Source organism: Pinus tabuliformis, chromosome 2_1 (assembly GCF_031772625.1).
Source record: "Pinus tabuliformis cultivar Carrire ecotype Pingquan chromosome 2_1, CPIR1, whole genome shotgun sequence".
Classification (NCBI taxonomy): domain Eukaryota; kingdom Viridiplantae; phylum Streptophyta; class Pinopsida; order Pinales; family Pinaceae; genus Pinus; species Pinus tabuliformis.
In genome coordinates this window covers 983,736,318-983,761,169 of record NC_142299.1, presented here as the reverse complement: position 1 = coordinate 983,761,169, position 24,852 = coordinate 983,736,318, and the positions used below count along the sequence as shown (strand labels likewise).

Sequence of the window (24,852 nt, the reverse complement as noted above, 5' to 3'; positions counted from 1 at the left end):
AAGAGTCAAGCATGATGTTAAGAGAAGAGTGATTACAAAAAGAACAAGGACACTCAGAGCTAGTAAAATAGAATCGATAAGCAGAGAACAACCCCTCCCTCCCTCAAGATAAATTCAAACCTACTTCTAGCCAATCCAAATACAAAAAATACAACATAGAATAACTACCATGAAGAGAATTAAACTAAGAGTGAAAAGGAAATATGAATACACAAAAGGGAAAAGCCTTGGATATGACACACACCACCCATAAGACAAAGATAAGACGACAACCAAGAAAGGGAACATCTATAACAAGCTTCGCTTGTTTATTTAAATTAGAACTAGAGCCGACCTAAGACTTAGAGCTAATAGGAGAGTGCTCAATAACTATTCAACTCAAAGTCAAGTCAATGCTGCTAAAGACCACAATTGAATTAACCTCCAAACTACAGGCTACACTTCCCTTCTATGTGAATTGAGCACCAACCATAAGTCTAGCTAGAACTTTAACCTCACACAACAGGGGACTGCCCCACTTCTAACTCTTAGTAAATCACTGGTTAAGCAAAGCCACCATATCTTTAAAATGAAGCAAAGCTAAGAACTCGAAGTATACCCAATTCCCATAGGCCTCTTGAAGTAAATACATAATGTGTCAATCAACTAGAACCATGAGGCCTCCTCACTATGATTTTCCAGAGAGTTCTATATGCTTTGGTATTTGATCTGAAAATCACTCGTGAGTGATCTCAGTTAATTAGTTGATGAATGAAGGTATTACAAACTCATGTGCTGGTGTGTGTCTATGTTATCTTAGGCAACGAATCGATTGAAAAATACATAGAAATTGGAAAATGGAAAACAGTAAGAGAACACAGTAAGCAAATACAAGAACACAACACATTAACAAGGAGTTCACCCTATTCTCCAGGGCTACGTCTCCGGTCCAGCTTTCAATGGTGGCCTTCTTTTATTGTGTCTTTATGGCAGAGATTTACAATGAGGAGCTCAACTTGAGTCTCCTGAAACAGAGGATGCTTAGTAGGGGGTTCTTGGATTCCCCAAGCCATTAGAGTGCACAGACTCTTTCCTTACCAAGTCTCGACTTCTCTGGTCTTTAATGGGAGGAGCCCAATGTGGTACTCAATCCAACAGATCCTCACAGGGATTGCTTGAACCTCTCAAGCCTTCTGTCTGCTCGATGCTGCCTTACGCTGCAGGTTAGCTCGACTCTCTGTTTTTCCGCCTCTTGCTTCACTGTCTCTTTCGTCCTTTTTCATTGTTCCCTTTTATGGTTCTTCCTTGTTATGTTCTCTGTCTATTCATGGCTTAAAGCCAATTTGTCCTTGATTGTTCGCTTCCTCTTCCGCCCCTTTGGATCGCCTGCTGTTGTTCGCTTGGAGTTCCCTACCTCTACGTTATCGCCAAAGTCTCACAGGGAAGTGGCCACTTGTCTTCTCACAAACTGCGCCAGCTCTTCCTCAACGGTTTGGTATTTCGGTTACTTTGTGAAATGATTCATCCACCAACTCAGCGGTCAAATCGGACTTCAGACTTTTATATGTCGTGGCTTAATTCCCCCGTCAAATCCAGTTTCCCATCGGGCGCAATCTCTGCCATCAAATCTGGAGCCCCCAAATCCTATGGTGTTCGCTCTTTTTGCGCGGTTGACTTGCTCGACCGTCAGCCCACGATGAGAGGTGGTTTTCTCTCTCATCCGACGGACACGTGTTGTGCAATGTATGGAATTGCTCGTTCTCTGCCAAATTCGCTTACTGCCCTAAAGTGCCTCCGATATTCCGCTGGTTTTTGGAGTGCGGGACCCGCCTTTTGCCTTAGCGCTTTCCCTACGGTTTCCCGGCTTCCCATGCGACCGAGCGCTCGGGGCCTTTCCTTCTCGAGGGGTTTTGCCCAACGATGCGCGATTGCGCTAATCGCGCATTAGAAACGACCTCCGTTTTCTAATCTGAGCTTCCTATCTGCCAGTTTGCCTCCTGCGCGGTCTCCATGGGCCTCGGTCAGCGCGCTTTGACCGAGGTCCTCGTCGTTCCTTGCTGGCTACAAACTGCCAATGTTTAGAGGTCTTTCTGATAGCTCTTTATTCACAAATTTTTGAAGTCTGTCCTGATTTTATACAGTCATAGAACTTTGATAATTTCCATGGATCCAATTCGGATCAATATTCATCCTTCACTTTGCCATAAGAGCACTTTAGACAAACATTACCGCCTCATTATAATGGTGCGATGATTGATGATCCACAACGACTTAGCCCACTGCCTTGTGATTACCGTCTTCATCCACATTCCATCACACGCTAGATCATCCTTTAATTTCCATCACCAAGTGGGAGGTGGTACACATCTCCACTTTCCCCAAGCGTTCCAACTCTTAAATATGCCTTACACATATGCCATAGTTACTGACATAAGGAATTCATTTTATTTTTTAATTGTAGAGATGCGATGTAAATAGCTAATGAAATCAACTTTTTTTGTGAGCTTTATGGAACTACATCTTCATCATGTCCAATATATAAATATGCCTTGCACATATGCCATAGTCACCCACATAAGGAATTCATTTTATTTTTTAATTGTAGAGATGATGTAAATAGCTAATGAAATCACCTTTTTTTTTGTGAACTTGGTGGAACTACATCTTCATCATGTCCAATATATCACCTCGATCACGGTGAGGAATTGAACCAATAACTTCACATAAAGGAGTACCTTAACAAATCACCTTATCATTGTCTATCCAATATCTCATAAATTAATGAAATCACTTTATTAATCCCAGTGAAACACAATATATAATTTTCATTTGCAAGTCATAATACTTTGACTTCCACTATAATTTTTTATAAAATTATTTAAAAAAACCTCAATTCCAAAATAAATTTATTTTTAATTAAAAAAATAAAATCAAATTCCAAAATACCTTTACTTTTAATTAAAAAATAATTTTTTTTTAATATGAAATTGTGGAAAAAAGAGTTATTAAACTTTATTTATTAATGAAAAAAATGTTTTCACTTGCCATGTGATGTTTTGATTTTGGAGTGACCAATTATATTTTTATTTTCATGATTTTATCAAGAAAATTATTTATTAAAATTTTTAATACTTTTATTATTTCTCTTTTAATTTTATAATTTTTTCCCATATTATAATTTTTAATACTTTTCTTTTAATTTTATAAATTTTTCCTCATATTGTTAGTGTGTTTATAATTTAGATAATTTGGAAAAGTAATTTATAGTTTATAGTTTAAGAAATTACTTTTATAATTTTTTCCTCATATTATTAGTGTGTTTATAATTTAGATAATTTGGAAAAGTAATTTATAGTTTATAGTTTAAGAAATTACTTAAAAATGGTGTAGGTTACATTATTTATTAATATAGTTAAATTTTAATGGTTTTTTAATTGAAATTTTTAATTTGGATTGTTTATCTTTTCAAATTATATTTTTTAAATAGTAGGAAAATACATCAAAACTTAATTGTCATAACTATATTTGATGTCTAGTTTGGTTGTGATTTCAAAATTAGATAATAATAAGAATAATAGTAGGGACAACTGTTGCTGACTCGTAGTGGTTCATAAGGGGGCATGCTTTCACTCCCACCAAATACTTTGGATAATAATAAGAATAATAAAAACCAGTAGGAGGGACACTCTTATTTGCGAGTGCACGGTGACTCATCATTATTCAAGGAAAACCCACAACACATGCAATTACTCGCTAGTGGTTCATAAGGGGGCATGCTTTCACTCCCACCAAATACTTAGGTTTTGAGCCGCTCTTAGCTAAGCAAAATAATTTTAGGCATACTCCACACTGTTATTCAAAGAAAACCCACACCACCTAAAATTACCCATAAGTGGTTCGTAAGAGAGAGAATTTCACTCACACCAAATGCTTCTAGATCTTAGACAGTTAACCTATTTTCTTAAGTCCAAAAAAAAATCGAGCTCTTAACCGAACAAAACAATTTTAAACCTACTCCAACCCAAATACCCTTCTAAACTAATTACACTAACCACTTTTAATTTTATAATTTTTATATTTAATCTAAAACTTTTTTTTTTTCGAACTTTTATATTTCAGCTATTAAACTTATTTACAATGCATATTTTTATATTTAAGAAAGACTAATAAATTTATAACATATTGTTTTTAAAATATAAAATTTAAATTTAAAAACATTTAATATAAAATTAAAAGAAAATCTCATATCGACTTCTTCACGTGTTAGTGTTGACTCAAAAAAGTTAATTATAATTTTTCATGGAGTATTTTGACGTTGATGTAACCAACTCTAGATATTTTAATAAATAATTATTTCTGAGAATAATAATTTTTTTTTTTTCATATTTTATTTAACTTCTCATTTACTATATTCAACTTGTACTATGTTTGATAGAAATTCGCATTTCTTCTGATTTGTCCATTTGAACAAGGAAAGTGAAAAAGAGACCGAACGGAACATTAACAATTTATAATTCATGAACCCGATTCTCTTCCAACCTAATTCGAACATTAACAATTTATAATTCATGAACCCGATTCTCTCCAATATTTTTTTGTTTTAGAATTTAAAAGGGTCCTGGCCTCTACTCTATTGATCTCTTAAGGCCAAGGGAAGCGGGAGGCAACAAACTCTAGTTTACAAGGTACGCCATTTGGATTATCTATCAGGAAATAATGGTCGGAGTGTCTGCGTTTATCAAGATTTGATTTTTCAATTGTTTTCAGGATGTTGTTTATCTGGTTAGGTTTGGTTTGGCCTTTTAGCAATGCTTCTTAGACCTCTTTCTGTGAATACCCTCCTACTTTAGGGTACAGGGTTCGAACTTCTTACCCTTCTGACGGTTCTGTTTTCCCTATTCTGCTCTATGCTGGGTAATTCATTTTTGAATTGACATAATATCTCACTCATTGGTATAATGTAGTCCGAGCTCCTCCTCCTTCATAGTTCTGATAGTTTAAGCCATAGCAGTTATCGACCATTCTCTTCTATAGTAGGTTTTAGTGGTTGAAAGTTAAGACTTACTGACCTATAAGTAGGACATTCATACTCCGTGGAACGAGTTTAGGTTTAAGCATTATGGCACTTTATGATGTTTCCAAATGTATGTGAAAGACCTTATGGGTTTGCAAGGTGACGACACATGTGGTCATTTTAGGAGTAAATGCATTCCCATATCTCCTGTTTGAGATGCTGCTTTTATATGAAAGTAGTAGTGGTTGCTTTCTTCATAGTGGATTCGCTTGAAACAGATAGAACAGATATACTAGGTCGGAAACCAGGCTTCAATCTTTGTACAATTTAATCTACCTCGTTGCCAGAAATCCAACTTGCGACAGAATTCATGGGTGGAGGTGATCCCCATCACGCTAAAATCTTGATTGGAAGTTTCCACCGTGTTGGTTTTTGGAGCATTTTCTTTTGACAAGAAAATTTTCATTTCATCTCAGCGGCAGTTAGGGTTTTGTATCCTTCATCAACTTCAGTAGCTTTCCACTGATCGCAAGGAGAACAAACTCCACCAATCTAACCTTTTTCTCATCTTTTATAACAGACGCCTGAATGTTTTCTTTGGTCTTTATCCTCCACTTGATGGTATATTTACAACCCTTACCATCATATTTGGATTTGGATACTTCTCCTTTCACCTGATGGTATATTTACAACCTTTATCATCATATTTGGATTTGGATACTTCTCCTTTCGACAATATTTATTCTCAATCTTGTCATCCTTCCATTCATTGAAATTCTTGGCCACTACTATACAACATCCTTCAATTCTTGTTGCATCTTTCTAAATTTCAACTGCTGTTGATCTTTCATCTTTGCTTTTGGAAGTGCATACCTTAGAAGGGTACACCTTCCCTTTTATTCTCTTTTATAGGTGAAAATGGGCATCTCAATTTGCTTTCGAGCCTTTTCAAGCTTCTTCAAACATTCATCCATGTTAATAACATCTCAAATAATTTGGACTCCATACTTCACTGCAGCAAAACTTTTTTTCCCTTTATTCTGCTACATTGGCTTGCAGCCCATCATTTGAAAGCAAGATTATTCAAAAATACAATTAATATTAATAATTACTAATAACAATGCCAAATACGTTATCAAGAATAATAACAATGCCAAATACGTTATCAAGAACATATATTAGGTTACTAGAACATGTAATGGATTAGGGAATACAATGTAATCTCCAAAAATGCAGAAGGGGTTTTGGCAAATTCTACTGACCATCTGGGACCCAAAATTTCAGCTCTCTTCTCCCCATTGGTTGCCAGATAATTCTGCTGTTTGGAGCACCAAAACTTCCCCAAAATTTCTGCAAAATTAGGAGTCAACTTCTTGACCCTTGACTGTCCAAACCCAAAAATGTTTTGAGCTAATTCTGACCTCTCGGAATTACCCAAAATTGGTGCTACGCACTCCTTAGTAGAGATTGCGTCCCCAGTGGTTCTATGGCTCTATCTGCTGCAAACTTTACTTATTTATCCTCAATCTACAGTAGGAATGGTCTAGAAATTTTCCCAGATGTAGGGGAGAGGTGTTACATCAAAATCCCTACACAAGATAACTGTTATTGAACCCAACTCTACAAAAACACTGTCCAATGACCCCTTGCGCAGGCCCTAGGAAGATAATTTCATTCCCTTCAATAGCAGTCACTAACTTTCCACAAAGGTTGAGCTCTCCCTTAAGCAACTCGGTTGATTTTCTCCGGGCAAAATACCCTCGGAAGCTAGCTGAAATGAGTGGTACGATTCCCTACTGCGTCCTCCCTGGAGTACGAATTGGTTGAAGGAATCTCTTGAAATGTGCTGCAATACTCCACAACCCTCTCACCAAAGTAGCAATAGCTTTCCTTCCTAGGGTGGCACTCGAAGTCCACCGAAAGAAGGGTGAATTCTCCCCTTGGAGAACTCTGTGCTAAGCAGCACTAGTGACCCAGCTAAACAACTTGAGCAACAAAGGAAATAGATGAGTGAACAAAAGACCCCAATAGCTTCTATGCTCCTGCTATTTATAATTTTTTCTTGCCTCCTCATGTGGTTCCCTCCATCCAATATTTCAACCTCCTTCCCTTAGCAATTCAATTTTCCTAAGGGGTTTGAATTCCCCTTTTTTGAGTGGCCCCACATCCCACTACCATTTTAATCTTTCATTTTTCTCTAATGTTGGTGACCTTCATCTCTCCAAAAATTAAGTGGGGACTCCCACCTACTTTTCCTAAGTTTACATGCCAAAATATTTCCCAACCCCCAATTGCAAAAATAAAAATTCATTTTAGCAAAATTAATTTAATTGGGGACAGTACATAGAAGTGTAGAGAATATAAACATCTATTTTATTAATGTTTTTCATTGATGCTTTGTGATGTGGCTTGTGGAGATAAATCCTGGATGAGGAGATTAGTGCCAAGGCATCTAAGTTTTCTTTTAACAGAATTTGTTAGGAAGCAGGCTTTTCATACAAACGAATCTTGAAGTCCAGAGTTATTCTCTATAACCAGTAGACTATGCCTTGAATATCTACAGACTCAAAACTTAAACGGTGAGAGGTGAAAGCAGTAGAACGAACTTCCTGAGCATGTTTGAATTCAAGAAGTCAGAACTAGAACATAACTACTTCAAACAATTATGATTAAAGGGATGTAACAATACTTTTGATAAAAAAATCCCGAATATAATGAGTTTACTGGTATAAGATAGCAGGTGTGATTGATTGGTGATCCTAATTAAACAAGTCAAGTCAACACATTTATTAATGCTAAAATTTCTTAAAGGCCCTCTTCACTTTCCCGGATTTCTAAGTTTTTTGCCATGCCGCTTTTACTTTGTAGACATTCGTGGTGTCTGCGGGAATCACATTTGGGTTTCATGGGTCTCATGTAGACGTAGAGTAGATAGTTCCGCAGAGTTTTTTATTTTCTTCCATGGCACTGTGGAGAGTGAACGACAACAGACAAAAAAACTGAGTGATTCAAGACAAAAAAACCGAGTGATTCATTGATAGAGTAACCTCGGAGGGACAGCGGAAGACTTTATATTCTCCCGAATATTGCCATTTTTGTGCTCTTATATGTATTTTTAAAATTCTATTGCTTATTATTTTTAATTTAGATAACATCAGTTTCCGTGCCGATTGCCTGCGTTATCGCAAATGAGATCTGTTGATGGGCCTACAGGACCATTGAATGCGAGAGCTGGTGTGTTTTCACTGGGGACCAGGCGGGAATAGTTTTTGTTCAAACGCGTATCTCCTGTTTCGAATATGGTTTGAGGGATCAGAAATGTTATACCTGCTCCTTACATGCAATTGCCTGAGTCTTTCGTATGAAACGTGTCCATTTCATAACACTACACCTATCTCCACTTCGGCCCTGAGTTTATAGCGGTTTTCTCTCCCGGGATGGTTCTTTTCGCCTTAGTTTTTTCATGAGCTTTCCCCTGAAGTCCCCATAGCATATGCTGTGGGCTTCCGTTTCTAGGCTCATCTTAGGTTCTCTGAATATGCTGCCATATTTATCTGCCGGGAGCTCTCTACTTTCATCTGTTTCTTTACATTCTATTATCATCTCCCAGATTTCTAAATTGACTACAGTCCGGGGATCCTAAAACCTATTTTCACTTGATTCTGATCCTGGTAGGACTGTATAAGGGTTTTGAGTTTCTGAACTTTTGCGAAGGTTCACGACTAATTGAAAGGAGTCGTGGGTTCTTGGGGAGGCTCGGCCGCGGCGACTTCGTGGTAAAGAGGTAAGTTGCTTTACAGTCATATTTGTTACAGTAAAATCCTGAGAAAGGTTCGGAAAGCTTAGTATATTTTGGATTAATCTGTCATGGTTCCTATCTTGAATGTTTCACTTCTTCCCATTTGACATGGAGTTTTAGAGATCAGTATATGTCACTGATTTGTTTTAATCAGTATCACTGTGGAGTAGATAGGAGACCCGACCCTATTTGTTTTATACCTTGCCTTTAAATTTCGTATTTGAGGGGAAGTAAAGGGATTGTAGATGTCTCTGATATGTTTTTATTGTTCTCTGGAGGATATAAAAGCTATACTTGTCAAGCAAGCATCGTTTCTGAATTTCTTCTGTAAGTTTCCCTTCAAAATATCAGATATCTGTGTAATATCCAGACCATGTGTTGATTTCAGTTTTAGATTTGGATATTGCTGGTGTAAATGCAAGGGATGTTATTGTTGCTGCATAAGTTTACCATGTTTTTCTTGATATCTCTAGGGGGTCTTAGATCATCAAGATCGTTTTCATAAATCTTTAGAGTTTTAGCCTCTGAGGGCCGACATTTTGATCTTCCCTGCTCACTGGTTTTTCCGGGACCGGAAAATTCAAATCTTAGTCTTTTTGGTACCTGGGCGCACTTGTGACGTTGACATTGGAAGGATATGTCAAAAAGTTGCCTGGTCTGTAATACAGCATAACCTGGCTTCTCAAAATTTGTGAACTTTGCATCATACAAGCCATTAGCCTTACCATTGTTTCCAGCAGAATGGTCTGTTACTTTACTTCCTTTTGCTGTAGGCAACTCCTGGAAATTTCTTGGCTTCCTCTTTATCTGTTTTTGTGGGGCAACATTAGCATGTTTCTCTGCTTTAACAGAGAGTTGTTGCATTGCAGATTGTACCTTAAATAGGTTTTTGAGTGAGGTAGAGTTGAGCAGGTCAATTTCACGTTGTAAATTGGCTTTCTCTTGGAGTTCTGGAAAGTTAAGAACTGAAGCAGCACCCAAATCTATTACCTTTTTGGTCTCTTGCACGAGCAGCCTCAATCATACTGTTATACATCCAACATACACCTTCTTCTGCTTATTCCTGTCATAAAGACTTGCTTCAAACCTGCCAGAAGACCTTTTTCTAACACCAAAAAAATGTGACTCATTCTCAACAAATTTGAGGATTTTCATTTTGTTCAGGTGAGGAAAAATTGTTCTCACTATCAGTTGCTCTCTTAGCCTGACTAATTGCATCTATAAAATGTTCACCTAGCTCCACATCACTTCAAGATCAATGCTGTAATATCTTGTTTCCAGTTTACAATCTGCTTGTTTATCCTTATCAGCCAAAAACTCAGGAAGGTTGTTTTTATCTGGAATTCCAGCCACTGCAGTTGAGATGCATCTGAACCTTTTTTTCTCATTGTTTCCACAAAGAAATGATACACTTCAACCCAAAACTGATACATACAACAAACCAAAACAAAATGATTCACATCAGTGATGGCTCAAATATTTTGGATTCTATACTTCACCACAGCAAAAAATTCCCCCCTTGATTCTGCTGTAATAGCTTTGCAGCCCATCATTTGAAAGCAAGAGCACTTGAAAATATTATTATGATATTAGTAGCCCCGAGGGTTAGCTCAATTGGTCAAGTCCCCATCGTTAAGGCATCTTTGCTATTGAGAGGTCATGGGTTCAATTCTCTCGACACTCTCGGGGTCAGGCTTCGTGGTTCAGTTGACAGGAAGTGATCCTTTCAGGTGGATTTGCTTGGTACAAATATTTTGTGGACGTAGTGGTCACCAATCTCCGGGGTCTATGAACCACATAATTTTTTTTAATTATGATACTAGTAATACTAGTAACAATGCCATATACATTTTATCAAGAACATAGATTAGACTGCGATAAGTTATAATTGAAGTGCCATAAAGATATCCATGGTTAGCTATTGGAACCCTAGGGTAATACGATGCGGTCATTTGTTATTTTAAGGTTTTGCATTCACATTCAATAAGCAACTGAAGTGGAGAGAATACAAAGATTGTATTATATTAATGTTGCTGCATTAGTGTTGATGCCTCAAATCTCTCGCACTCAATGTATGCGTTTGACATCTCTCATATTTATAGCATCCCTAGGAGGGTATGGTGGTTTAACCACCTAAGTTTTAACCTTCACGTTTTATAGTTTAGTCACATAATATAATATTTTGCATGTTGCAACATGCCTATGCATATATTTATGTGTTCTCATTATTCCAATAAGCCTAGGATACATCTCAGATATGACTAGGATATGTATATTGCATTAATATGTCAAGGATATGTATCTTACACTGATATGGCTAGGATATATCTTGTAGGAAAATCCCAACTGTAAATTACGAAGTTAATATATTGGCCAAATTGACCCGGGTTGAACAAAGATTGAGTTTTCTTCAAGTTGAATATTTGGACTCTATACTTAGTTGAATATTTGGACTCTATACTTGCTTGTTTGCCACTTGGTAGCTTTAATGAGTCCTTAATACCTTCGTTGATTTTCATTTGATGTAGTACTTGGCTTTTTGACCTTTTGTTTTTAGTTTTTAAGGTTTTGGAGGATGTCTTGTTGAAGAAATTTTGTTAATATTGAAAGGATTAATAAAAATATGCGACTCTAGTTGTGTTGTTATTTTTGTTGACTTCTTATGAACCTTTGAATCTTCTATCTTCCATAAGTGCATGGTTGTTTCTTTTCCCTATTTAGAAACGGTCTTATTGAACAATTTTGAATGATTGTACTTTAATATTTACTTCTAAATCAACGATGGTGATGGAGTACAAAAAATATTTAGGGTTTTAAGAAACAACTTTTGGTAATGCAAGTGCTTCAAATAGCATAGTGAAGGTCATCAATGGCAGTTTCATCGAGTACGACTATATTACTGAATTTGGTGAGTGTTAAAGTATAACACGAGAATAGATGTTTATGTAATATGGTCACTATAAATGTTAATGATAAGTGACCAATGTAGTATTAAGGTTAGGGTTTAGATGGTTAAACTGCCATAACGAACTTAGGGTGCCCTATAATAATGTTATGGGGGATGATTACTCAAGAGTGGTATTTGTCTCAAGAGCAACAATGCTCTGCTACCCGCTGATCACAACCACCAATGAGAACTAGATCTTTGCACTGTGCTTATCATGCTTCAAACAAATCTAATACCACTGTAGAGAACATACTACAGGTCAATTTTCAATTTGTTTTCTCTGTTGCGTTGAGGACAACTGCTCCTGACCACTCCGGCATGATGCACTCCAACCTATTATCAACTTTGATTGCGTCAACTGTTATCTAACCTACACATCTACAACAGATTGCTGATGCATCAGCCTGCCCTACCTGTCTGCACATGTCACACTCAGAATTGCTCTGGGATAGATTTTTGCTGCTCATTGCTTGTGCAAGGTTGCACTCTGCTGTGGGGGTCTTATGTAATTTGCATTAGCTACCTTTTTTTCAAGGGAAATCATCCTCTCTCTCAGTCTGAGGGCAAGAGTGAGGGTCAATACAACAATATTCATAGGCACATAGCCATTACAACAATATTTCTCATCATCATGTCACTTGCTCCTGGGTAGGGGAGATAACAACCATTCTACCTAACCACCTGAGATAACCCCATTTGCCTATTTGCATTAGCCACTTATATAATAATGGAAGGATATTTGATGAATGACATGATGCCATATAAGAAATATAATGCTTGACCAAATCCATGCACTGGAACTTACATTTTAATGAAGTATTTTTCTGTTGCAAAACTTATTGAAAATATATCCTTCCTGCAGAACAAAGAGGGAGATTTGAGCTTCATATCTGGTGCCGAGATTTTTTGTTGCCTATGAATTTTGAAACACTTCATATTCCTTGCTCTTTTGGTCTTTTGCTTTGCAATATTGACATCTTATTTCATTTCTTTAACTCTTGTGGGAATGACAATGAGTATATGATCTGGTGCATACAGAATGGAAGTGGCTTTGGCATATGCAGAAGAAGCTCCACCCGTTTCCGTCTTTGCTACAGCAGCAGTTGCGGGTATATTGATAAATGCTGATCCCAAGCTTCCTTCGGGGTCACCACCAACATTCTCCTTTCCTTCTGGGTATGCTCCTATAGTTTATATTATGTTTTCTTCTGTTTTGAGAATTATACTTTTGTATCTTTTGCTGTGTTTGCATATATGCATGATTCTTTTACATTTCTGTTACCGTGTTATTAACATCTATTCTGAACTATGATTCCTTGGTTACCATACTTGTTTTATATTTAAGCTGGAGGCTGCATTTTAGCATAAGTATTCATGGACAGTATAAGACTTCACTGAAGTGTTTTTGAAAATTAAAAAGGTTCTGAAGCAGGGATATGTTTCTTACTAGTTAAATATACAGTTCTTTCAGATCTTCTCATATTTGATTGAACTTTATGACCATTTTATCTTTTATGAGCCAAGGGCTCTAAAGGGACTGGATTACAGAAGTGAATGAGCCTGAGATGCTCAGTATTGCGATGAGGGGTTTTACTGTTGCACATGGAATTACTTGAGTTCATAAGATTACTTGTGTGCTTGTTACAGAGAAGAATTTCATGGAACCGGAATATTATTAAGATACCTTGGCCGCATTGCAAGTGTTCCTGAATTTTACAACCGTGATGCATTTGCGACAGCCCAGGTGATTCTCTTTGCCATTTCTCTATCTAATGAATTTTTTTATCCTATTAGTTTTCTCAGACTCCATTTCTTGTGACTACTGCTTGACGTTTTGACTAGTTCCTCTTGTTTAGCGTTTCCTTGTCTAGTTGTACATCCTTGCACATTGAAAACTGTACTTCTAGTCCTTCTTGGTTGCAACCTAAGCCAATAAAATTATTACTCCCTTTAGAAAGATTTGATTGTTCATAATTCACTTTTCACTATTCCTTATTTATACATTGTCCTTTTATCTAGGGATTAGCTAATTACATTCCACAGTGGTTACTGAAGTTAATTTTCTGGATTTGAGATGTACAGAAATATAATTAACAGCTCAAGTTTACCCCTTGGGGCTATATATATATGCATATTCATTTGGCTAAGTTCTTTCTATATATTTTTGCAACAATGTTAAAAACAATGTTATGAATGTCTGAGTGCTTCCTATGTATTTTTTAAGCAATGCTAGAAATTGATTTTATCAATGTATGATATTATCCCAGATTGATGAATGGTTGGAATACGCCAATGTCTTTTCGGCTGGAGCTGAATTTGAAAAATCTTGTACTTATGTGGATAATTATCTGTCACTGCGGACTTTTGTGGTTGGGTATAGTTTATCTGTAGCTGATATAGCAGTTTGGTCTGGTCTAGCAGGTATACTATTTATTACTGGTCATTTATATATTTGTAGGCATCTATTTTTATGAGTTCATCATCAGTTGATGCACATGTTGGTCATATACATAGGGCATTGCACACGCAGGACTAGTTTGTATCTCTTGCTCTCTTACAAGTTATGTGAATTTATTGCTCATCAATTGCATATAGGCTTGTCTATATATACATATATTTTTGTTTTACTATAAGGCAGAGACAAATGCAGAACGATAGATGTATCGTGAAACTTTTGGCTTCTCTTGTTCTCAGGCACTGGGCAAAGATGGGAGAGTATCCGTAAATCAAAGAAGTTTCAGAATCTAGTGCGGTGGTACAATTCAATATTGTCAGAATATCCAGTACTGAGTGAAGTAATTCAAAAATATGTAGGCAGACGAGGAATTGGCAAACCGGGGTTGGTGAATAAGAAAGAGAATGATGGTACTGGGATCAAAGGTGAAAACAACGAAATAGAAAAAGCAGAGGGTTCCTTTGACATTGACCTGCCAGATGCTGAAATGGGAAACGTGTGTACACGTTTCCCTCCTGAGCCAAGTGGTTATCTCCATATTGGGCATGCAAAGGCTGCTCTTTTAAACCAATACTTTGCTCAGAGGTATAAAGGGCGCTTAATCATACGCTTTGATGACACGAATCCTGCTAAAGAGAGTAATGAATTTGTTGAGAATATTCTAAATGATTTGGATACACTCGGTATCAAAGGAGAAGGACCCACATATACTTCAGATTATTTTCCGCAGTTAATGGAGATGGCTGAGAAACTAATATCTGAGGGAAAGTCCTATGTAGATGACACACCCCGAGAGCAGATGCAGAAGGAGAGAATGGATGGAATTGAGTCAGTGAATAGGAATAATAGCGTGGAGCAAAATATGGCTTTGTGGAAAGAAATGGTTGCTGGGACTGAGAGGGGCAAGCAATGCTGTCTTAGAGGGAAGATGGATATGCAGGCTGCAAATAAGTCACTTAGGGATCCTGTTTATTATAGATGCAATCCTACATCTCATCATCGTGTTGGGTCCAAGTACAAAGTTTATCCAACGTATGACTTTGCATGCCCATATGTTGATAGTATTGAGGGTGTGACACATGCTCTTCGTTCAAGTGAATACCATGATCGCAATGAACAGTACTATCAAGTCTTACAGGATATGGGTTTGCACAAGGTCCATGTATGGGATTTTAGTCGTTTAAATTTTGTTTACACACTTTTGAGCAAGCGAAAATTACAATGGTTTGTAGATAACGGTAAAGTAGAGGGTTGGGATGATCCTCGGTTCCCAACAGTGCAAGGAATAATACGAAGAGGCTTGACTGTGGAGGCCTTGAAGCAGTTTATTCTCTCTCAAGTAAGGCTATATATTAGAGTTCCTTTGCTATAGGATTGTTCTAGTTTGCCTCTTCTTGTTATCAGTGTCTGATTGACTAACTCTATCTTATCTCCTGGAATTGGTTAAACATTTATAAATTTGTTTTCTGCCATTGCTTCAGGGAGCATCGAAAAATCTCAACCTTATGGAGTGGGACAAGCTTTGGACAATGAATAAGAAAATTATTGATCCTATATGTCCAAGACACACTGCTGTTTTTCAAGAAGGTCGTGTGCTTTTGTGCTTAACAAATGGGCCTGAAGAACCTTTTGTTAGAATTGCACCCCGACATAAAAAGTATGAAGGAGCTGGGAAAAAAGCAACTACTTACACAAAAGAAATCTGGCTGGATGGTGCTGACGCAGCTGCTGTCTCAGAAGGCGAAGAGGTAACACTGATGGATTGGGGCAATGCCATCATACAACATGTTGGAAAGGACAAGAATGGCACCATTATACATCTTAGTGGAGTGCTGCATCTTGAAGGCTCCGTCAAAACAACAAAGTTAAAGCTTACCTGGCTTCCAAATATATCTGAGCTGGTGAATCTGTCTCTTGTTGAGCTTGATCATTTAATTACTAAAAAGAAGGTACTTTTTTACCATTTGTTATACTTAATAGATTTTTTTACTTCTTGCTTATTTTCCACAGCTGTAAAGTTGTAGCAGCAGTGGCTTTTAGCTGCCTTTTACACAAGAATTGCTGTATTAAAATGAATTTGAGGAAAATTTTAGGCTTTTTACTCTCTTCTGTATGCAATTTTTTTAATTTTCTGGATATTTGAATGTTTTCTTTGTGTTATTATATTTTTTCTGCAAACACGTGATTTTTGTTCTTATATAAAATAATTTATTTTTATGAACTTCAACTGTTCTCAGATTGCTTGACTTATATTTTGCAGCTCGAGGAAACTGATAATTTTCTTGAAGTTCTCAATCCATGTACAAGATGGGAAAGTCTAGCTATAGGCGATGCAAATATGCGTAACCTAAAAAGAGGCGAGATTTTACAGCTGGAAAGGAAAGGATATTTCCGATGTGACGTGCCCTATTTGAGGCCATCAAAGCCTATAGTTCTGATTGCAATACCTGACGGTAGAAAGCAGTCTGTCTTGAAGGTAGAAAGCAGTCTGTCTTGAAAAGGCCTTCCTCTTGACTGACTGTGTTTAACGGTGTCTGAAATGCAATTTGAGTAGCACTATTTTTATAGTTGCTTCACAGTGGTAGAGAGCTGGCTGTCTTGAAAGGGCCATTCTCTTGACTAAGGCATAATTGGTGTCAAACACATTAAGAGTTGGATTTTGTCATACTAACTGTAATTTATTGAAAGAATAGCATTTATTATTTTGGGCAATTGGGTGTAAATGAATTTGGTTAAGGTTGTGTCACTATTTCTTTGTCTCCAAGGGACCTAGAGAGTTGCACAGCTTGTATTTTGTAACTTAGATTGAATTCTGAATCTGGACATTTTGGTTGAACTCTACAGCAATTTGCAATCTTATTTGTGCCATTTTCTTCCAATTTGTATGATGCATGATATTAGGCATCTGTCCTACACTTGATTTGACAAAGTGACAAAGTGCTGTATTAACCATACAGATTTCATATTGTTGACTAAATATACATAGCAGAAGTAGCATGGAAGTTTTTTTTGGTAAATTTTCATGACAGAGTGGAAGAGGCAGTTTAGTGTTCATGCTGTAAAGAAATCGTTTGTGCTGAGCAATTTGTGTACAAAATGGAATTCGATAGGACAGATGTCAGATGAAAAAAGTATACGAAATTGAAAGGACTAAAATAAACGTTGGCGTAACAAGGAGATGGTCCTCTGCAACATAAATACCGTAGCAAGATGTCAAACAACAAAATATATGTAGCAAGATGTCAAACAGAAAATGAAAGTGTAGACTACTAAACTAATTCAAAAGTTTAGACTACTAAACTAATTCAAAAGAAGTTTTAGACTACTAAACTAATTCAAAAGTTTAGACTACTAAACTAATTCAAAAGAAGTTTTAGACTACTAAACTAATTCAAAAAAAGCCTATCCGCCTAATTATATAAATTAAATGATTATATTCATAATAAATATTAAAACACTTATTTTTATTTTATTATAAATTTATTTTTATTTTATTATAAATATTATTATAGATGTTCATTTTATAACTCAATATAAGGTCAATATATCATTTCATTTATATTCAAAGTGGAGTTGACAATATAAGGTCAATATATCATTTCATTTGTATTCAAAGTGCAGTATTCAAAGTGCAGTTGACATGTATCCTTTTAATATAAAAATAAAATATTCTTTAAATTAAAAATCGCCCAACCATTTTTGTGTCTAGTTCATTCTTTTGCATAGTGAGTAAAGATTGGCATCAAATTGATTTTTCATATTAAGATTGAATATTAAATTGTTTCTTACACTTTAATGTGAATGTCAGATCAGAGTCTAGTGATGATTTGAGGCTTGGGGGAGACTGGGGTTCAATATTTAAGTATAACCTAACATGCCTTGTATTCAAGATTGTTGAACATATCTTCTTAGTTGTCATAGCATCTACAAAATAAGATTTTTGTTATAACAGTAAAAGGATTTGAGTAGAAAACTAAGATTTTTGTTATAACAATAAAAGGATTTGAGTAGAAAACTAAGATTTTTGTTATAACAATAAAAGGATTTGAGTAGAAAACTGATATGTTTTTTTTATGGCAAGATTTTGGTCTCAACATACTTTAACTGAACTATAGATAAAAGGCATACTTTAACTGAACTATAGGTAAAAGGCATAGCATGTAACAAAATTTGAGTTTAAAAGTCTTTGTAAATACTAAATACCGCTGTTTCTTATTCTAAGTTAGTTCCGAATTTCAATAAAATGAACTTTATAAACAAACTTGGCTGCTTCAAATTAGCAGTTTGGAATTTATGGAAAGTACACAATCATGATTGGAATATTATAGAATTAAATCAATGTTATCTTGGAGTGAACTTCCAACTCATTAATTTGGAAGCAAGGTCATTAGCTTTTTTCTCTTCAACAGAACAAGGGGCAAGGGGCATGTTGGGTATGAAAATTCACTTTGATTTGTTTAGTGCTGAGGTCAATGATGCTTGTTATCCAGTCACATCTAGGGGTAACTAGAGGGGATGTTTCTGCTATGTTCTGTAACAGTCACAAATGGCATCCATGGTTCTCCATAGCTAGTTGATGATGCTTCCCACATTATTGTTTAACATGTAATGCACTCACACTGGATGGTCATGGTGCACTACATACATAAGGCAATATTTTTGTTGTTTCATATCAAGTGTTAATGTTTTATATATCCGACATGAAAGTAGTGAACATTGGGTGAGTTGGATGATGGAACATGATGCTCTAAATTTGTGCCTTCTGCATTGTTTCACCTTGATGGTCATCATCATCTTTTAGACAAGTATTCACTCTTGGGTTGAGTTGTTCTAATGGGGAGGCATTAAAAGTTATATTATACTCATATACCAATCCATTCTTAACACTTTCCACGTGGCCTAATTTCCATGGTCCCACTCATTATTGGTTCTCATATATCATAGAAAGGTTCATGCCTTATAGTTCCATGAGGAAGAGCTATACACTTGATGCAACTAAATATATAAAAGGGAAAGGGGAAGATATAAAGTTCAGACTGGAAAAGGAAAATGTAAGGGATATAAAAGATGAGACAAAAAATTATTGGTTCTCATATATCATAGAAAGGTTCATGCCTTATAGTTCCATGAGGAAGAGCTATACACTTGATGCAACTAAATATATAAAAGGGAAAGGGGAAGATATAAAGTTCAGACTGGAAAAGGAAAATATAAGGGATATAAAAGATGAGACATAAAATAAAAAAGAAAGAAAAGAAAAGTGAATACATCAAAAGCTTGAGTAAAGCTTGAGTTATGCCCTCTGCTATGAGGCCATTATTGTAAATGTAAAGGATATAAAAGATGAGACATAAAATAAAAAAGGAAGAAAAGAAAAGTGAATACATCAAAAGCTTGAGCTATGCCCTCTGCTATGAGGCCATTATTGTAAGTCTTATGGAATGAAACACATAAAAAAAGACAATAAAATTACCCATGCCCTATGTAATGAAATTAAGCCAAAAAAATTATAACAAAAAAAACAAAAAAAAGACAAAAGGGGTAGGGCAGTAAAAACATAATGTGGAAGAAATGGTAATCAAATGCATAAGTTTTCCCTAAAAAAGGCACTTAAGCCAAAAAATTTATAACAAAAAAAAGACAAAGGAGTAGGGCAGTAAAAACATAATGTGGAAGAAATGGTAATCAAATGCATAAGTGTTCCCTCAAAAAAGGCACTTATGTGGATGAATATCTTACACAACTTTACACTATGCGATACAATTCATGAAGTTATCTTCCTCAAACTGTACCATCTATCACTACACTTACTCTTTGACAGGGTTTCCTAGGAAATATTTATTTTTCGTCTTGAGTATTAGCACATGTAATAGGGGTTAATGATGATCTTTCTATACTTAAATAATATGAATTCTATGAGTTATTATGAAGTTTGAAGATGATGTTTAATGTGATATACCTAATGGCATTTACATTTGGCATGACTCACTTTTTATGTTGTCTTGGACTTGTGTACATGTCTCCAGATCAAAGACTACGCTGAGTCACTTGAACCCCGTTTTGGACAACATACTTTGCATAGCCATGATTTGGTCCTTTGGAGGACATTGAGGGGTTACTTGTGTAAAACACCCCCTTACCATACTAACCCAAAGGGGGTGGTGGTTACTATGAAGAGTTGATTTTCAATGTACAGTTGTGAGAATGGGATCTAAAAGTTTCGAGTTGATTTTCAATGTACAATTGTGAGAATGGGATCTAAAAGTTTCGATACATACATATATATATTTCTTTTCTTTTTCTTTTTCTTCCGAACTAGTCTCTCCACCTTGACATGCCATGTGGTCTCATAATTTACAACAGATTGAGGAAATTGAGAAAATCAGATTATTCATCGGTGTTGTGTAAGATATTTTCACTGCCTTTCTTTAACGAACCAATTTTATGGTTGCAAAATTACTTACAAGCACTATACAAGGCGAACAACTATGTGGATGTAAAGATTAGAGAGTTAGATTCTTGGAACCATCCATTTGTATTTTGGATGTTATATCGACCCTGCAACTGATGGGAGCATATGGATTTGCTGAAGTTATTGTTGGAGACATGGCCAACGTCATGATATTTTCCAATTACCCTAACCTTCCACCTTATTGTAGCAAGGAATTGATGTGAGCTGGATTACCTTATGCAATAAGTGAAGCACATGGCTCCTTTAATCTTTCTCTTGAGGTTCTTTTGTTAGAATATCATTCACAATAGTTTCCAAAAGAGTAGCTATTGCTATATTTTCACAACGCTATCTAAAGACAATGTTATTGCTAAGTTGGATTGTAAAGGACCAATCTTAGAAGGCACTGCTCTAGTGAATTTTAGCAGACATATCATATACTCCAGCAGGGTTTGAAAGCTGCATGACCATGCTTCAGATCTATGGGATGACTTATACTCTAAGATAAAGGAACCAACAAACCTCAATTGCAAAATATGATAGGATATGTGACCAGAAAAGGCCCCAGGCCGAACCCAAAGAAGCATATCAACATACTAAGGATGATCTACATGCCCTTAAGTGTAGCATGAACCAACTTGTATTGAAGTAACCCATTCAAGGGTTACCTTTCCAAGCATGAGCATAAGCATTGTAAGGGGAAAAAATCCAAGTCCTCCAAGAAGGAAAATAAACTCATATGCTACAATTTACATCAGGAGGTCCAATATGCAAATTTGTATGGCGAGAAAATTCGGTAGGGTCATAGAAAATAACTTTTCTATCCAGTGTGTGTTCGGCCAGTGGTTCGATGTTTTGATGACAAACAATGCAAGATTTGAATTGCAAAGGCATTACCAAATGTTTTTACATATATATCTAAGGCTTCATGGGCATATTCATGTCCCTTCCCAATGCCAATTTGTTCATCACCAACACGACTATCATGTTCGCTTACGCTGTTATATAGCCGTAAGACGATACCATTGGTAAAGTGTTGGCGATATATCCTAATGGCACGTAAAATGCTTATGCTACTAGCACTTCTATCAATACTAATTTTCATTTTCCATCAAGGAAAAGGGATGAATTTGCTTTAAGTCTCCTTGCCCCATGAGTATTCTATACAAGGCAAGATACTGATGTTGCATGCTTCTTGTTAGAAGTTATTAGAACACTATCCTAATCTTGTAATTGATGTGAAAGTGAGCTTAGATGTGAAACATGTGCCATGTGCTAAGAAGAAGGGCTTCGAACACTTAAATGAAAATGACACACAAAGATTATAAAATAATTTTAGTTAAGTAGTTAGTGGAGTATAACAATGAATTTGAACCTATGGAAGTTATTAGAACACTACCCTAATCTTGTAATTGAAGTGAAAGTGAGCTCACACGTGAAACATGTGCCATGTGCTAAGAAGGGCTTCAACCACTTAAATAAAAATGACACACAACGATTTGAAAAGAATTTTATTTAAGTAGTTAGTGGAGTATAACAATGAATTTGAACATATTCCTTTGCTTTGATCAACATGTCCTGTTTTCAAGTTATTCTGAAGTGTTTGTGCATTGAATGTTCTAACTACCAGGTACTGGAAGTGGGGAACTCGGTCACAATGTACAAAGGCCATTTCTCAACTAATTCCCTAACTATCCACAACAAATCCTCCTCATGCTTACTTGGTATACTTTATGACAACATACCTATACATTGGCATTCTCTTTGCATTCCCTTTGTGCCAAAGGGTTGTCCATCATTTTGGTTGCAATTGGATTAACATACTAATCTTTGTTTAACATACCTTGTGTAAATAATCCAGGTTATGAATGAAAACATGAAACTAACCAATACTAGTTCCAACTCAGTGTATACCCAACTTACATGTAGCTAAAATGTGGGCAATAATCTTGCCTGTTTTACTATATACATGTCTATCTTGTCCTTTCCCCTGTAGTCCCAGCCTAAAGGATGGCAATTTCAAACATAATAAGGGGAAGATCAACTGGCAAGGGATGCACTATCAACATAATCCATCGCCAGTCTTAATGCAAAATTGATTGGATTGCAAGTTCTTGTGTGTAATGGTAGATTGCACGAGGCCTTTCATAATCATAGTTAGGGCATTTGGATGGAGACTTTTGAAATGGGATTCAGATGATAGATGAAGAAAAACCTGACTAGGTTATGAACCTTGCAGACATAATAAAAGGCGCTAAGGACCTATTGCTACAATGAATAGTGAAGAAGCAATACACCTTGGTGCTAATCTTGAGGTTGCAACCTTTGTATATATTCAAATGTGAGATCTATTGTAGGGTGCACGCCTTTCTTTCTAGGCTCTTGATGATGATATCATGATATAATACCAAAGGAATGTTCTGGTAAGAGTTGCCATTCTAGGTCTAGATCTTGTTCAAAAATACATGCGGGAAAACCGGTGCAGTAGATGAGAGTTTTATTATTGTGAAACCGTGAAATTCTGAGTACAATCTATGGATGCCCAACTGGCTATCCAATAAATAAATATCTGATAAAAATAACTGGAGAGAAATATTCTCTCACTCCACAAGCAATCTCGACATTGGTTTTCTTTGAAAATTTTGTCGTCCAAACCCTGCGTAGGCCCTTCTACGCTGCCTTTGCACAGAGCCTTACACATGTGGCTGGAAAACCCTCTCAGATCATGTTGTCCTACCTATCTATGTTGCTAGAAATGGATTTTCGAACCTCTGGAAGACTTCCCCGACCTTTGGAAGTTGAATCAATCTCCCTCTCAGCGAAATTGAATTGCTCTGCTAAAGCTTTTGTGCATCCTCACTGTGGAATACTCTTGTCACTTGCTGCTACATCTCAGATCTAGAAATATTCCTTTGGACTCACTGTCTTTTCCCTTCACTGTCTCTATGCCCCCTCTCTGGCTCAAATTCTCCTCTGTTGAATCACTACAACTGGGAAAGTTTGATCTCTGCCAAGGAACTCGACCTAAAGTGTGTTTTTACTCCAACCCCATCAACCTCCTCTTATAATCTCTCGTTGGCTCAGCAATGACCATGATTACAACCTCATCAATGGCTAAGATCATCTTTGAGTCAATCCATGTGAATTTGTAGAGAATTCTCACCTTTCTTAATTAATTCCTCTTAATTAATCGATTTCCCAGACTTTTTTTAATTATCGATCAATTAATTTAATTGAGCTGCCTCTAGGTGGAATTTCTAGAAACGATTTCTGGGTTCTGGATATCTCATGTGTTTTAGCCTCTCTATAAAGTTTGAGACTAGAACACCATACGATGCTACAAAAACTAACACTCCCTCTTAGCAAGGAAGGTGTTCAACCTGTCTCCATAACATACTCCATACACATTGCTGATGATTGACTACTGTGACTAACTTTCACTATCCACCAACTACTACACAACTATGATTCATTTGCCACACTGTAGCTAAACCACATCTACATCTGCGCTATTACTGGCACTGCACTATACAACCTGTACTGCTTCCAAATCTGCTAATACGTTGCAACTGATCTCATGCTGCTGCTGTTGCAACTACTGCAACTAAGAACAAAAATCTGAATCAACTGTGTCTATGGACTACAATTGTCTCTTGAGTCACTGACTACTACCAGTCTCTGCACTGCCCATTGAGTCTGTTTGCACTGCAATTGCACTGTGCTCCTCAGCATCTGACTAAAACTAGTACTACAACTGTCCCTCAAGATCTGACTGTGCCATCTGACATTGATCCATCTGCTACTGAATACTGTGGGCCCCTATAACAAAGCTATTGATCCATGAGGAAGCATTTGTCTGATTACCCTCAAGGGATCCTACCCAGCTCTGCGTAACTTTGGAGTCTAGAGCTCAATGTCTCCTTACCTCTCTCTTGGACGTCTCTTGCTTCTCCTTCTTGTCCTTCTTCCTTCGAGGACACTGCGTACTATAGTGACCAAACTCACCACACCTGAAGCATTTGACCTTCGATATGTCCTTTTTTTCTTCTCTCCTCCCCGGGAGCCTTGTCCCTGATTGGGACCCTTCTTTTCTTTTCCCTTCGATGCAAGGACTACTTTCTCCTCCTCCACACTCTTCAATCATACGCTGCCACCATCGGGACTACTCTTGGCTAGAGCAAGTCACATCTCCTCCTGCGTGAAATTT

The 24,852-nt window shown here is 36.6% G+C and overlaps 1 protein-coding gene across 1 annotated transcript; it reads left to right on the top strand.

The window, feature by feature from the left end:
* Nucleotides 1-8,152: 8,152 nt before the first annotated feature.
* On the top strand, nt 8,153-17,035 carry LOC149203927 (glutamate--tRNA ligase, cytoplasmic-like). The gene is made up of 7 exons (XM_089403617.1): nt 8,153-8,777; nt 12,778-12,915; nt 13,387-13,483; nt 14,007-14,160; nt 14,434-15,533; nt 15,676-16,143; nt 16,455-17,035. Exons 2-7 carry the CDS (start codon nt 12,779-12,781, stop codon nt 16,689-16,691), a joined length of 2,193 nt encoding a protein of 730 aa, XP_089259743.1. The 5' UTR covers nt 8,153-8,777; nt 12,778; the 3' UTR covers nt 16,692-17,035.
* Nucleotides 17,036-24,852: the final 7,817 nt, after the last annotated feature.

Coding starts and splice junctions, on each gene's coding strand:
- LOC149203927 (XM_089403617.1), top strand. CDS start 12,779: ATGGAAGTGGCTTTGGCATATGCAGAAGAAGCTCCACCCGTTTCCGTC. Junction 12,916..13,386: donor ACATTCTCCTTTCCTTCTGG/GTATGCTCCTAT, acceptor TGCTTGTTACAG/AGAAGAATTTCATGGAACCG. Junction 15,534..15,675: donor AGCAGTTTATTCTCTCTCAA/GTAAGGCTATAT, acceptor CCATTGCTTCAG/GGAGCATCGAAAAATCTCAA.